The sequence below is a fragment of the Mus musculus genome, chromosome 1, assembly GCF_000001635.26.
Source record: "Mus musculus strain C57BL/6J chromosome 1, GRCm38.p6 C57BL/6J".
Taxonomy (NCBI): domain Eukaryota; kingdom Metazoa; phylum Chordata; class Mammalia; order Rodentia; family Muridae; genus Mus; species Mus musculus.
In genome coordinates, this window is record NC_000067.6 from 130,865,436 (window position 1) to 130,880,790 (window position 15,355).

Genomic DNA, 15,355 nt, shown 5'->3' on the forward strand with positions numbered 1-15,355 from the left:
CAAAGCCTAGCTTTGGTCCACAAAGGCTTTGTTGTTGGGAGAGATGAGTTGGTGATGAGCTTTGTTGTCCTGAGGATGGAGAAACAACAAATGCCTCTAGCTCAGAAGTCAGTCGGCACCTATGAATCCTGGGAGGTCCCTTTGAGAAGAGGGGGCAAGGCCTGGCAGCTGCTCAGGCTGAGAGCTTGGACCTGCTCACTCATTTTTATGCAGTACGTGTTTTCTCAATTCTTGATTTCCGCTATGGTTCGCTGGTGTTTTCTTTTTTAGACAAAGACTAGCTAGCAAACAAAACAGATTATCATTTCCTCATTTTAAGTCCTTGCCACTCAAAGAGGTCCAGCATAGCTTTCAAGCACCCAGTTGTAGAAGGCTCCCAGGTGATCGGTGTGTGTCAGCCTCACTCCAGGGCCTCCAGGGAACCATGGACTTTTGGCTTTGGTTACTTTACTTCCTGCCAGGTGAGTGCTCTGAGGAAACACTTCAGACTTAACTACCAGGTTTGAATTAGCCAGAGGTAATCAGTTGACAGCCATCTCTGACCCTGATGCATCTGGAGAGTTGCAGTTGCAGCCGGGGCACAGAGAACAAGGGTGGAGACCTGTGAAGTGGATGCTGGCCACTCCCCACTCCTTCAGTATGCTTCCAGACTTCCACCCTAGACAGCTGTTAGATTTCTAAGGGTTGAACGTGTCACATATCTTAAAGACTCACTTTTTGGGGATCTTAAAATGTATGTCTCCAAGGTTTGTTCTTCTTGTATGTATTTCTCCTCTAGATCTTTCTTCTTCACTCTGAAATTGGAAACTTTCAAATGAAGTCTCCCTAAACTATTCCCTTAAGCTTCTTATCTCAGCTTACAGCCACCTACCCAGCAATCCGCTTGAATGACCACCAAGATCTGGAATACATGCGCCTAATGCCTTGCCTAATATACTTCCCTGGTTGCCATACAAGCCAGCTATTCCATTTGTGTTAAGCGTCTCTAAGATTATAACGTCATTCCATGGCTCCCACTATCTACTAACTAAAACACACTCTCCTCCCTTAGAATCTGAGCTTATCATGCTCCCACGGACCTTCTTCCAGAGAAATAGACCTCTTCTTGGTACAAATGCTACAAATTCCCCCTCCTGCACCCTCCCTCAGGCTGTCCCCGCTTACCATCCCTGTTACTGTCATTACTCCCAGTTTACCATTATTACCTGGCTCTTTGCAGGTCATGGCAAACCTACCTATCTCTCACAGTCATTATTCCCAAGCACCTTCTGAACCCCAGCCACAGCCATGTCCTATTTCGGCTCAGTGTGCTCAGCTTATTTAGTTTGTCAGGAATGCCTGCTTTGTGATAATTAAGCTTTGCTGAGGATTTGACTGGATTGAGAAATGCTGAGGTACTAGTCAAGCTTACTTCTGGATGTAATTGCAAGGTCCTTTCCAGAAAGAATTCAGCAAGGGGAGAAGACCCCCTTGCCTGCGGATTTTACTATCCCGTGGGCCGAGGTCACGAACAGAATAAAAAAAGAAGAAAGAGAAAGGCTGCAGAGGACTGAGTTCACCTTCCTCCCATTTGTTGATCGACCTACCAGCCCACCCTGAGATATAATCAGGCAGCTTCATACTTCTGCTACCATAGCTTCCATGCCACGATGGTCTAGAGCAGTTCTCAGCCTTCCTAAAGCAGTGGCCCTTTAATACAGCTCCTCACGTTGTAGTGACCCCCAGTCATAGAATTATTTTCACCGCTACTGCATAGCTGCAGTGTTGCTAGTGATATAAATTGTAATGGAAACATCTGTGTTCTCTGATAGCCTTAGGTGACCCCTGTACTCTAAAGGGGTCATTACCCATAAGCTGAGAACCGATGGTCTCAAAACTGTGAGCACAAATACACCTCCCCCGCCCCCCACTGAACTTTCTTCTCGTCATGTATTTTGTTGCAATAATGAGAGAAAAGTGACGAATAGAGTAAATTGATAACTAGAAGTGAGGTTACTGTTGTGAAAAATCTGACCTTGTGGTTAATAGGCCTTCAGGACTAATTTTCAGGAGGAATTCTGAGATGTGTGGGTGATCTAGAGAAGGTCGAGGATGTTATAAGAAGAGGTTAATTGGATCATGCTGGTGAAAGCACAAAGGACCAGAACAAAATAAATAAATCAGTAAATAAATAGATAAATAAATACTGCTCACAGGAGAACAAGATTCTATCAGAAATTAGGGCAGGAGTCATTTGTTGTTCAAGGTATTAAAGAATCAGGCTGTGTTCTGATGGTGTCCTAAAGTTGTTTGACAGAGGAAATGTAAATGTGGCATAACATTCAAGCCATGGCGTGGTTACTGCTCACAGCGCTTACCCAGATTTACAGTGAGAGAGAACACAAGTGTGTGGGAAATGGGCTTCTTGGCAAAGAAAGGATCTCGAACTCAGCGAAAGCTACAAATAGAGCTGACCAAATGGGTCCAGACAAAGCAGCTATGATTCTTAAAGAGTTAAGTGCAGTTAAGGAATGTCTTAGTTAGAGTTAGTTTGCTGCAATGCAATGGCATGACCAAAAAGCAAGTTGGGGAGGAAAAAGTTTATTTTGCTTGCCCTTCCATATCACTGTCCATCATCAAAGAACCTGGAGGCAGGAGCTGACGCAGAGGCTGTGGGGAGGAGCTGCTTACTGACTTGCTCTTCATGGCTTGTTCAGCCTGCTTTTTTTGTTGTTGTTGGTGGTGGTGGTAGGTTTTTTGGGGGTTTGTTTTTTTTGTTGTTGTTGTTTGTTTTTTGTTTTTTGGTTTTTTTTTTTTTTTTTTTTTTTGAGGCAGGATTTCTCTGTATAGCCCCGGCTGTCCTGGAACTCACTCTGTAGACCAGGCTGGCCTCGAACTCAGAAATCCACCTGCCTCTGCCTCCCAAGTGCTGGGATTAAAGGCGTGCTCGACCACTGCCCAGCCTCAGCCTGCTTTCTTATAGGAGGCATTTTTTTTTAATTGAGGTTTCCTTCTCTTAGACTTTAGTTTGTGTCAAATTGACATAAACTGGCCAGCACAAGGAGAAGCCTCAGACTTTGCCATGGCACAACAGGAAAGATGTATTGAGCACAGTATTCCATCTCCCAAACTAGAGAGTGTAGTATTGCAAACTTTTTTGACAAGCTTTCATTGGAAAGGAGAGAGCTTAAGGAGAGAGAATCTTCAGGCATGGTGCTAGGAGATTGCTACCTCAGGAAGTGTTTTCTCAGGATTCTCCTCAAAGAAACACAGATCCTGTTCTAGCTGTGGTCCAAGGGGGCCACGTTACATCTCAAGCTTGTAATAGAACTTGGCACTGTGCACACGCAGCTGCCCTTGCAGATATACAAAACCTAAGAGTGAACGGACATTGAAGGCCAACACCAAGGGTCTCAACAGCCTCTGAGGCAAAGTCTGGCAGGGTTGGCTTCTCTGTACCAAGATCCTGAGATGGTAGCTGTGTGGGTGTGGAAGAGAAGCAGTGGAGACTCCAGGATATTGGGGATTCCAGAAATGTGAGAAAATCACATCACCAAGGAAAGCTGTAGGTGCCAAATGGAGCCTTCCTGGTGAGGGACCACATGTGTCATAAGCAACAGAGAAGGAATATATGGATTTATCATGATATGAACATACAATATTCTAATTAACAGTTTATTCTAATAAAGAATATTCTAAATATTCTAATTAATGGTTTATTGTTAGTCTTGTGTTCTTAAGACAGGGTTGGCCTCTAATGAGCTATTTAGATGAAGGTGACCTTGACTTCCTGACCCTCTTGCAGAGGATCTCAAAAGCTAGAATTAAAGGCATGGGCCACCAGGCCTGGTTACATGGGCCTGAGCTCAGGTTTCTGTGTGTGCACTGTAGCAGCTGAGCCATGTCCCTACCCCTGATGATTTCTTTGAATAATTACATGTATGATATGCTGGCCTTTGATTACTAATACTGCCCTCGGGCCTACAAATATTGGGATAGGCCTGTCCCTAGTGCTCAGTACAACTATAGACCATACTGAATGGAGCCCTGTGGGAAGGTCCCTCATGACACAAGGCAGAATCAGAGGGTGTGGGCTTCAACTTTACCTAGACTACTAATAAGAATGTGACTTGTGAGAGAGAGAGAGAGAGAGAGAGAGAGAGAGAGAGAGAGAGAGAGAGGTTTATTCTTTTAAAATTGTTATTGTGTGCACACCACAGCACACAATAAAATGTGTGGGGATCAGAGGAAAACTTTGGGGAGTCATGACACAGCTTCTACCTAATTAAGGCAAGGTCTCTCTCATTGTTTCTGCTGCTGTGCTACACACTTTAAGCTGACCTATGCACTCCCAGGCAATCCTCTTCTCTCCACCTCCTATCTTACCACAAGAGTGAGGGGATTACAGTCACTTATCTGGCATTGTACAAGGGTTCCAAAAACTGAATCAGGATTGTCAAGCTAGAGGTTTTACCCCCTGAACCATCTCCCTGGACCTCACAAAATTTAATCTTGATTCATTACCATGAGGATGAGTTTGGTCTCCTGCACTTGGATGATAGTGTTATTTCCTAAAAGTACAAATCTCTTTTGCAAGCAGGCAGGTTTATAAAGAGAGATGAGGTGTTCTTTTCTTGCTGTTATTAGATATTATCTTAAATATACAGTGGAGTCCAAAGACCAGAGCCAGTTTGGTGCCGTAAAGACAAGACTAGAAACAAGCATGTGTTTAGTTGAAATCTAACCCATTAGCATCTGTATGTAAAAGGTCCTAGAGTAAATGAAAAATAAAAAGGTCCTAGTGTAGAAAGAAAAGAGAACACACACAAAGAATCAGTCAGGTACCAAGCACTGAGAGGGAGATGGAGATGAGTAAGAGAGGAGCCAGCGCAAGAAGAGCTATGACAGTGTGGCACTTGGGTGGTGCACAAAAAGCGGTCCTAGGAAGGAGAACTCAGGTAGGTCAAATACTGCCAGAGATGACAAGTAAGTGACCGCCAGAGACAGCAACCAGGACAGCTGTGTTGACCCAGATGAGAACAGTTTAGGTGGACGTTTAGAGACAAAATTCTGGTTGAAGTTGATCAAAGAGAAATGGAAGGGATGGATATGAATTGGATGAGGCATTTGAGAAAGCACATAGAAAAGACTGGAGGAGATGCAGACATCATCTAAGGGTTTTAAAGGTGCCATCATCAAGGTCTGTGCATGAGTTACTGCAGGACTGAAGAGAGCGAAAGTCAATGATACAGCAAAAAGGGGGGTGGGGGCCATTGCAGACAGACATTCTAAACCAAAGAAGGCCATGCTTGGGTTTCAGCTGAGGAAATGCCCTGTGAAATGAATTAGAACCCTTTCCTGGGGCAGAACCGATGGCAGGTGCCGGGCCTGTCCACGTGCAGGTTGCTGTAGATCAAAATGAGATGCTAAGTGGAATGTTCTCGTGCTTTTAAATATTTTTACATTATTTGTTTGTTTGTCGTCTGTTAGTTTGTTTTTTTCTGGGCCATGTGCCATGGCATGCATAGAGAGGCCAGAGGGCAACCTGAAGGAGCTGTCCTTCAATCTCAAGGAGATGTTTTTCTCCATCACGTGGGCACTAGGACTCACACTGAAACTATCAGGATTGTTAGCAATGCCTTTACCTGCTGAGCCATCTCACCAGCCCTCTCGTCCTTTTAAAAGGAATTTAAAACATTACACTCAGGGACTGGATAGGTAGGTAAAATGCTTGCCACAAAAGCATGAGAACCTGAGTTGAGAGCCACAACATCTGCATAAAAAGCTAGTCAGTGCCGCACACCTGTGAGCCCAGAGCTGGGAAGGTGGGGACAAGAGAAAGCCCAGGATTGCTGGTGAATGAGTAAACTGCAGGTTCAGTTAAAGAGAATGCCTGATCCACAAACACACGCCCATAAACTATAGCTCTTTAATCAACATACAAATCTCAAGCCAAGTGCTTCCCACTTTCTTTCCAAGCATTCTGTTTCAAATTGGGTTGAATCCCACTCCCACCTAGAAAATCTCCAGTGTGTCCTCAGCCCTCAAGGCCCTGCCTTATTTCTTCTTTTGCACTGTGAAAAGAATATAGGATGCTAACATCTCAATCATGCGTTTTCATCCAACTATATATCGACAGTGACTTTTCAAACTACAGCTTTCCTCTTTTCTACTATTTCTACAATTCAGTCACCAAATTAGAGGTTAGAAACTAGAGATCACTTTATTGCCTATATAATATTAGTATCAAATCAGTGAGTTCCTTTAGATACCTTCTCCCCCTCCCCCTTTTCCCCAAGAACCACTTTTAAGTTGCCAGGAATTACATCTGAGGTGTGTCTTTAAAAAGCAGGTCCCTACACCAGCCTAGACAGAGGGAGCCACCATGCCCAAGGACAAGACAATTCATAGGCATCAGTGAGCCCCCAATGACTGACCCAGCATTTCAAACTTCTAAACTACGAATCCTACCTACTTTGCTCTGTCTTGGAAGTCTGTTTTTGTAATCCTGGTCATAGATGCTACCATAGACTCTAAAGAGAGCTAGTTAGTTTGTCCAGGAATCTGGTCATTTTTAAGAATCCCCCAACCTCTGGATCAGGTCTTGAGCCTTGGCTGGCTGGAACTTTGTGAATGTGTCACCTTTCTATTGCCTGGGTCCAGGCACAAAGCCATCTTGTGAGTTCTGTTGGCAGCAGTTTTAAGCAGTATTGAGCTTTGTGTATCAAATGCAAGGTTCCTTGGCAGACCATGTACTTCTGACTGTGCCCTCTGCCTCTTCCCCCCTCCAACTTGTTAGCATAGCTTCACTTTCAGAACTCAACACTTCCTGTGGCTATTCTCCAGCTCCTCTGCACTGTCACCTAACCCCCATCTCTAGCCCATGTTTTTTCACCTCTCTTCAATACTTCCCTCTACCAGAGATATCCTAATCTAGATGCCCTAAACCCATTGATATTCTAATGTTTTAACTCTCGCATGACTAAGCTCATTGAAGCTATTCAGAATGTACGGTTTGTAGATAAACATCATAAGCCAGCAGATTTCCCTGCCACATTCTCTCACGTCCTTACCTCGGTGCAATCTGTTCTTGTTACCTGAAAGGCCTTTTTCATCTCCACCTTAGCTCTCCAGGCCCAGCTAAACACACACATGCTTTACACTATAAGCACACACCCTTGTGATGGTTTGAATGAGAACGGCCCCCATTCATTCATATGTTTGAATGCTTGGCTCTAACTTGGTGGAATTGCTTGGGAAGGATTAGGGGAGATTGCCTTGTTAGAGTAGGTGTATCACTGGGAGTGGGTTTTGAGATTTCAAAACTACACATCACTTCATCTCTCTCTCTCTCTCTCTCTATCTCTCTCTCTCACACACACACACACACACACACACACACACACACACACACACACACACACACACACACTTGTGGATCAAGATATAAGCTCTTAGCTACTGCTTCAACACCACACCTGCCTGCCTGCTGCCATGCCTCTCCCTACAGTGGTCATGAACTCTAACCCTCTGAAACCATGAGCCCCAAATTAAATGCTCTCCTTTATAAGTTGCCTTGGTCCTGGTGTTTTGTCACAGCAATAGAAAAGCAACTAAGACAACCCTCTTCTCGGTATATGGAGGCACTTGCTGGGACCCACTTAGATTGCCATCTGTGGCTTTACCCTCTGCTATAGTGGGTTGGGTTACGCTACACTTCCCTTTTCTTGCTTTTTAATGTCAGGAACTTGTGACCCACAACCTCCACTCCTCCTTGTCCTATTTCTCTCCTAGGCATATGTATGTTCACACCCATGCATGTATACTCACACTCAGGCACACCCTGATTGCCCTTCCATGAGTTCTCCACCCTAGTGACAAGCATCACCTTCTCAGGCACCCTCCATGCCCATTCTTTCAGGGTACAGCGTTGGACACCACTTCTCTCAAAAGCCATCCTCCCAGGACACCATCCCCTCAGTGGCCTGAGTCAGGTGTCCCTGCTTGCTGTTGTCAGGGAGCCCTGAGCTATCTCTCTCAAGACATCTATTACATTGTACTGGAGTAGCTGTCTGTTGGTATAATTTACAACATGACTTACTGTATGAGAGAGGAGCACCCAGGAAAGGTATCAAATGTATATTTGTTGAATGGTTTAGTAGAGTTGAAAGGAGGAGTGGATAGATGAACAGAATTGAGAAAAGAAGAACCCAGAAGGACAATTTGCTGTAAGAATGGGTCACCTTTCTCACCCTCAGACTTTAGTCCCTCAGGGGGTTATGTGCCACTGGGGGGGGGGGTCATTCCTGGCATCTCATTTCTCTTTGGAGTAGGCATTGTAGTTGTGTCTAGGTCCTTACAGGCTCGGGTTTAATTATGAGGCTGAGGCTAAGGACATGGGGTGGGCACAGAGTAAGCCTGAATGAGAATGAAGGATCTGGGCATAAATCAGAAGAAAACTCTGTAGGGCTGAGGCTGGGCTGGTGACAGGGCATGGCTAGATCTGGGGGTTAATTTGGGGGTGGTCTGGGGTCGGCAATAGGTTTGGAGAGAAGTGTGAGGGGGAGGTATGGATGAAGTAGAGACACATCTGAGAATGGGGCTTCTTCTGCATTAGTTTCTTCTCTTCGCAGTGTCTGGGGCCCTGAGAGTCCTCCCAGAAGTACAGCTGAATGTAGAGTGGGGTGGATCCATTATCATCGAATGCCCACTCCCTCAACTACACGTAAGGATGTATCTGTGTCGGCAGATGGCCAAACCTGGGATATGCTCCACTGTGGTGTCCAACACCTTTGTCAAGAAGGAATATGAAAGGCGAGTCACCCTGACGCCATGCTTGGATAAGAAGCTATTCCTAGTGGAGATGACACAGCTGACGGAAAATGACGATGGAATCTATGCCTGTGGTGTGGGCATGAAGACAGACAAAGGCAAGACCCAGAAAATCACCCTGAATGTCCATAATGGTAGGTGTTTAGAAAACTGAGACCAGCATCTAACTGTAACCATCCCATACTATTGCCATATTAGCCATCCCAGTATTAACACAGAACAACACAGCTTAACTTCACAGTTGACCGACACCACAGCCTAGAACCTTCTAGCCACAGGAGATGAAAGGAGTAAGATAGATGTTGTATGTTGCCCATTCTACCCAGGGCATGAATGGAGAGGTAGACCTTAGACAGAGGAGGTTTTGAGGATGAGGAAACCATCAGAGGAACCATGCATGTCCTATGTAATTATTATGTGTGTGATTATTATGTCTTGGGTGGATAAGACTAAGAAACAATGATCGAGCCAAATGTGTTACTATACGGTGGGGTCCTACATTTCTTCTTAACTCTGACTTTTCCATGACATCCTAACATGTGCATGACTGCTTCAGCAATGTATAACCCCCAACAGTCCAATGGCTTTATAGGGAGCGCTGGATATGCTGGTGGGAAAGGCCAGCATTCAGGGAGACTCTATACCCGTTCCTTTCTTGTTGTTTCTGTGGACTATTCTCATCTCCTCATGGCCTTGGCTGAGTCAGCTCTTACTGGACCCTCCAGTCTTATCTCTTCCCTGATGATCACCAACGAATCCCTCTTGCCTCCAATAGAATACCCAGAACCATTCTGGGAAGATGAATGGACCTCTGAGCGGCCAAGATGGTTGCACAGATTTCTGCAGCACCAGATGCCCTGGCTCCACGGGAGTGAACATCCCAGCTCTTCTGGAGTCATAGCCAAAGGTGAGCTCATCAAGTCAAGAGCGCGAGAAGAGGGAGACTTGTTTTGTTCAATTCATAAGGCAGTTAGCAAAGCTGAAGGGACTTTCCCATGCTTTTTCCTTGGGAAGGACCTTCATCTGACAGCTAAGAGGCCAGGCCCTAGTTGGAGGAGTCACATACCACCACTAGGTGGCATACAAGTAACAAAGTGCCCAATTCACAAACCCCAGGTCCTATTTGAATGACTAGAAACCAAGACTGGGCAGACGTTTGCCAACTGGAGGTCAGTATGTTTCCTGCTACCTGCAGGGGTGTCTTCTACCTGCTGGTAATTAGTGGTTTTAACAACTCTATTTAGCAATTAAAAGATGATTATCTACTAACATTCCCATGCATCTTAACATATACTGGTGAGTTAGGTACGTTAATTGAACATTGCTGCACTAGGAGGCCTTGCTGGGGTCAAAAGAAACAGTGTAACTGGGCAGATCATAGATCCATGAGTGTGACTGACTGGGATGAAATTGGGAAGAATATATGAGCACAGAAGAGCAAGGTACTCCCCATGTCCAGAAGACAGTAAGCCTGTGAGGTCAGGGAAGGCATCCTGGAGAAAATATTTAAAGTATGTATGCATGCATGCATGAAAGTTTTTTGTGTAGTTAGAGCACTATAAAGGCATTTGTGGCCACAAGGACTACAAAAACAGGTGGTGTGTATGGGCAAAAGGGGAGAAGTGATTGTGGGTGGAAGAGGAGACCCACTTCTCCTGGAGACTGGAGAGCACAGCATATCTCCCACTGATGTAAGCTTTCCCTTCCCTCTTGAAGTTACCACGCCAACTCCAAAGACTGAGGCCCCTCCGGTTCACCAGCCCTCCAGCATCACTTCAGTAACCCAACATCCCAGAGTTTACAGAGCATTTTCTGTGTCAGCTACCAAGTCCCCAGCGCTCCTGCCAGCAACCACAGCCTCAAAGACTTCCACTCAGCAAGCAATCAGGCCCCTAGAGGCCAGCTACAGCCACCACACCAGACTTCATGAGCAAAGGTAAGAAGGGCTTCTATGTTTAGTGCCTGTGTACTAAGAGCCCTGAAGTCATCCTATATCCTTCTCAGCTTTGTCTCCAGAAACCCTCTGAGAAATGCTCTGCTTTTGAGTGTTCTGTATAAATGCATTAGTCTTATCATCAAAGAATATGCTTTGTTGTTGTGGGTCTCCCTGCCCTTGTGGACATCAGCCAATTCTGTCCACAAGGGCAGTGGAAGCAGAGGCATCGAGATGGGAGGGGATTTGGAAGCCCTGTGAGTACATACAGTGACTAGCCACACTGGAACCAGCTATCAGGAGGCAGATCAACTTTATTTAGGGTGATTCAAGGCTTATAAAGTTTTGAGGGACTGAAAGTAGAAAAATCCAAAATAGGCAAAGGTCATTGGCTGGGGGCTTACCTGGATACCTCACTAGCATGGGGAAGCATTTTAGGAATCTCAGGTTCTGGCTGAACGAGATTTATCGGGAGAAAGAAAATTGATTCTGCAATCTCATTGAGGCTTCGTGACATTCCTCAGGTAGAAACGTGTGGGTTTAGAATTCCCCAGGTAAGGTCAGTGGGGTTTCTCCTTGAAACCCCACTAATGAAGGGAGTCTCTTATATTACACCAGGCCCAGAGGCTATCCAGTCATGATGGACTTTGACCTTAGTTAGCAGAGTTTTCCCACATGTAGTATTCTTTGCAACTCCCTAGTTCTGATCTTATAGAAAGACTCAGGTCTTTCTATCATACAGATTCATTCAGGCCTGTTGTAATGTATAACTAAATGAGAAAAAGGGTTTAATTAATTTAAAGTAATTAAAAGTATTTACTAATCAATTAGCATTAAAATTACTCTTACTTTTTTTTTCTTTCCTTCTTAATGCTGCTAACACTTTGTGACAAATGTTACTATTGCTTAGCTTGGTTCTAAATATCGGACCTCAATGAACCACTAGGGGGCAGCATTAAAGCAAATGTGTGTGAAACCCCACAAGCAATTTGCCTGAGCAAATACAAAAGAGAAAAAAGGCTATCATTTGGATCCTGTGAGGGAACTGGGGCAATAAAATCTATGTGGCTTCAATGAAACTAGGACTCTTAGTTTCCATCTCAGAAATCCACGTAATAAATGTTTCTTTCATGTCAACTGTGATAAAGACACACAATGTCCAAGTGTGGTTAATACAGGTCTGCCTATGCCAAGGTTTCTAACTGTGGGAATAGAAGCCATATCAGACCCTGCGATGGACTGGCTGTCTTCAATTCTTCCCACCCCCTATGATTTTGGTCAGAACAGTTTTGTGAAAGTCCAAAGTCCATTTCTGATACCCATTTATAACAAAATAAGACTCAGGGAAATTAAAACTCGCTCAAGAGCACAAAACCAGTAAAATGAGGAACTTAAATTTGAACCAAAGACTCCTGACCCCATAAACAAATCTCTTTGGGGATGATGGAGGAAATTCTGTTAACAATGGGTCAACTCGAAATCACCTAAAGAAAGGTGGCCACTGAAGGGTGAGTCTTTAAGTTTCCTTTCCTTGTCTAAGTTCTCTGTCTCTCTCCTTTTTCCCACGGCCAAGGACACGCCACCATGGCCCACACTATGGGAGAGAAGACCGAGGGCTTCACATCCCCATCCCAGAATTTCACATCCTGATTCCGACCTTCCTGGGCTTTCTCTTGCTGGTTCTTTTGGGACTGGTGGTAAAAAGAGCCATTCAAAGGAGGAGAGGTGAGCCACTTGAGGATCTGGGCTGTGGTTGGGAGACCTGAAGTACAAGAGCCCAGAGCATTCAGATCTAGCTCGGATGCCCAGGTAACCGGGATGAGAAATGGAGTCTAAAAATAGTTTGCCCTTGCTCCTGTGCTCTGTACCCTGGGCGTCTAAGTCCAGGCTACAACATTGCCAGGCATCCTAGAGGTGTATAGCCTTCAGTCTGGGAGAAAAGAGGCAGGTGGCCACTGGTGTCTGATGCCATGCCCTTCTCTTTTCTTGGTGACCTCCTGAAGCCTCCTCCAGACGTGCGGGCCGACTAGCGATGAGGAGGCGAGGCCGGGGGGCTTCCCGCCCGTTCCCCACACAGCGCCGGGATGCCTCGCAGAGGCCGCGCTCGCAGAACAACGTCTACAGCGCCTGCCCCCGGCGCGCACGGGGACCAGACAGCTTGGGTGAGCGCACACACTAGCGAGGCGTGGAGACTGGGGCCAGCCGGAAACCGGGGACAGGTGGTGACCAGGCGTGGGAAACCCGGGTCCTCACCGCTTTCTTCTGTCTCATAGGTCCAGCGGAGGCTCCGCTCCTCAACGCCCCAGCCTCAGCGTCCCCCGCTTCTCCGCAGGTAAGCTCCGCCCACCCCGGCCCGTTCAGCCAGGCTCTTCCCCCCCCAACCGGTTGTATCCAGTCCCTAAATTGAAGCCCTCGAAGGCTGGCGCTGCAAAATCTGTGGTTATCTTAGTTACCTGGCAAGCATTTCTTTTCGGATAAATGAATGTTGGATGTCTTTAGTCTAGTAGGGAAGGTACCCCTGCAGCGACTAAGGTGTAAAAAGGACGCTAGGTTTCTAGAAAGCTAGATGGGGTGGAAGCTACTCAGATAGTTTTACCTCTGTGAGAGAGGTATTTCAGACATCTCAGAGAGAGAGAGAGAGAGAGAGAGAGAGACAGAGAGAGAGAGAGAGAGAGAGAGAGAGACAGAGAGAGAGAGAGAGACAGAGAGAGAGAGAGAGACAGAGAGAGAGAGAGAGAGAGAGAGAGAGAGAGAGAGAGAGAGAGAGAGAGAGAGAGAGCCGCGTTATTTAAAGTGCCTGGGCAGAGATGCAGACATTCAACATAGCAGGTATCATTTTGTTCCCCCAAATTAAGGGAACAAACTTTAAGCATTCCCAAAGTCTAAAACATTTGGGCTTTGTAGTCAGAAAACGTGTTAATAAGGGCATCAAATGTGCGTGTGTTAATTAGTGTAAATTAATTAAATACAACAGACCCCCAAACCCTCAGGGTTCAAACCAGAGGGACAGGAAGAAGAGGATTAATCCATGAGGTCATCCAGGGACATTTTGTTCCAACAACTCCAGGCAGCTTTCCTGGTCCATGGTTAGTACTCAACCACCAGAACCAAGTTCTTATTTCTACACACAGAGATGATGGCTTCCTTAGGATCGTGACCCTGCATTCTCATATCTCACTAGTACTTGCCTCCCATTAGCTGCCGTGAAGTCATGTCATGCCTGGCTGGCAATATATTGTTTAAATGATCATATAAAAAGGGAAGAATGCTACCTAGCCCTGTAGTCACCTCCAGCTGTTTGAATGTGCCCCCCACACCTGCCCTCCAAACACAGACATAACCAGTCTTCGCTCACAAGACCCTCTTCTGGACTGCCTCCTGCTGAAAGCTAACCCTGTCTCATTCTCTCAATAAGTGTGTGTCTGTGTGTGTGTGTGTGTGTGTGTGTGTGTGTGTGTGTGTGTGTGTCAAATATACAGAGTATGCTCAATGGCTTATTTCAGTCTTCATATTTCAGTCTTCATAGGGAAAGTTTTCATTTTTTTTTAAACCAAATACGTTGACATTCAGTGGGAGATGTGTTTTTGAAGCAACCTTCTGCTCTTTCTCCTGTTGGTAAAATACAAAATGTAGAAGTCCCTTACAAAGGATGCTTCCTGCATTCAGAGGACTGCCCTTCTAGTTCTTAGAACTTTCATTTAGATGACTGATTGAAGTCTCTGTGGTGGCATTCTTCTGTGGGGATCACAGTCCTGTGCCATGTTAGTCTTGACGTAGCCTGGTCTTCTGAGAATTGCCATGAAGGGGAAGTCTTGGAGTGTCTCACTGGGGAAGAGAAGCGCCATCGTGCCCACATGGTCTGCAGTCTTCCTCCGCTACCCCGCCCTTTGCTGGAATGCACTCTTGTCCCATGTCATGGCCTCTCTGAGTCCTTGCAGAGGTACAAGAAATGATTCACCCTGCCTCTAACTGGTTGCCGGAGAAGATGCATATTTCCAGAACAAGTCATATCCCTTTATCCCCAAGGGGAGCCTTCTACAGGAGGACCTCCTTCACACTGCTCGGCCCTATGATTTCAGTCTTAAACCCTATGCAAAGTGTGTCCTGCCCACATAGAATGAAGTGGTTTCCAGTTATTTAGAGTGAGACTGTACCCTGAAAAGCCCCAGGGCTGGCCCACTTGATGGAGCTCAGCACCTTTGCGGTTGGGAGCTCAGCAACTCTGCCCCTGCTCCTTCATTTCCTGCAATGGAAATCCCAGCCAGAGCTAATGACACTCCTTTGGTTGTTCCCAGGTACTTGAAGCTCCTTGGCCCCACACCCCATCTCTGAAGATGAGCTGTGAATACGTGAGCTTGGGCTACCAGCCTGCTGTCAACCTGGAAGACCCTGATTCAGATGATTACATCAATATTCCTGACCCATCTCATCTCCCTAGCTATGCCCCAGGGCCCAGATCTTCATGCCAATGAGTTCTGCCTGTTTGCTGATGTCTAGCACGTTTTCCTTATAGGATCCCTGTCATGGCGTATGTCCTATACCCTAAGTCGACTCTCACCTGACTATCTGAATGCCTTGAGAATGATCAATTACAGGCTAATTTTTCACCCC

The 15,355-nt window shown here is 45.8% G+C and overlaps 1 protein-coding gene across 1 annotated transcript; it reads left to right on the forward strand.

Moving 5' to 3' along the window:
- The first annotated feature begins 341 nt into the window (after positions 1-341).
- On the forward strand, positions 342-15,355 carry Fcmr (Fc fragment of IgM receptor). The gene is made up of 8 exons (NM_026976.3): positions 342-461; positions 8,613-8,945; positions 9,587-9,718; positions 10,528-10,747; positions 12,318-12,469; positions 12,748-12,906; positions 13,018-13,076; positions 15,040-15,355. The coding sequence occupies exons 1-8, from the start codon at positions 425-427 to the stop codon at positions 15,214-15,216; spliced, it is 1,269 nt and encodes a 422-aa protein (NP_081252.1). The 5' UTR covers positions 342-424; the 3' UTR covers positions 15,217-15,355.

Coding starts and splice junctions, on each gene's coding strand:
- Fcmr (NM_026976.3), top strand. CDS start 425: ATGGACTTTTGGCTTTGGTTACTTTACTTCCTGCCAG. Junction 462..8,612: donor GTTACTTTACTTCCTGCCAG/GTGAGTGCTCTG, acceptor TTCTCTTCGCAG/TGTCTGGGGCCCTGAGAGTC. Junction 13,077..15,039: donor CGTCCCCCGCTTCTCCGCAG/GTAAGCTCCGCC, acceptor GGTTGTTCCCAG/GTACTTGAAGCTCCTTGGCC.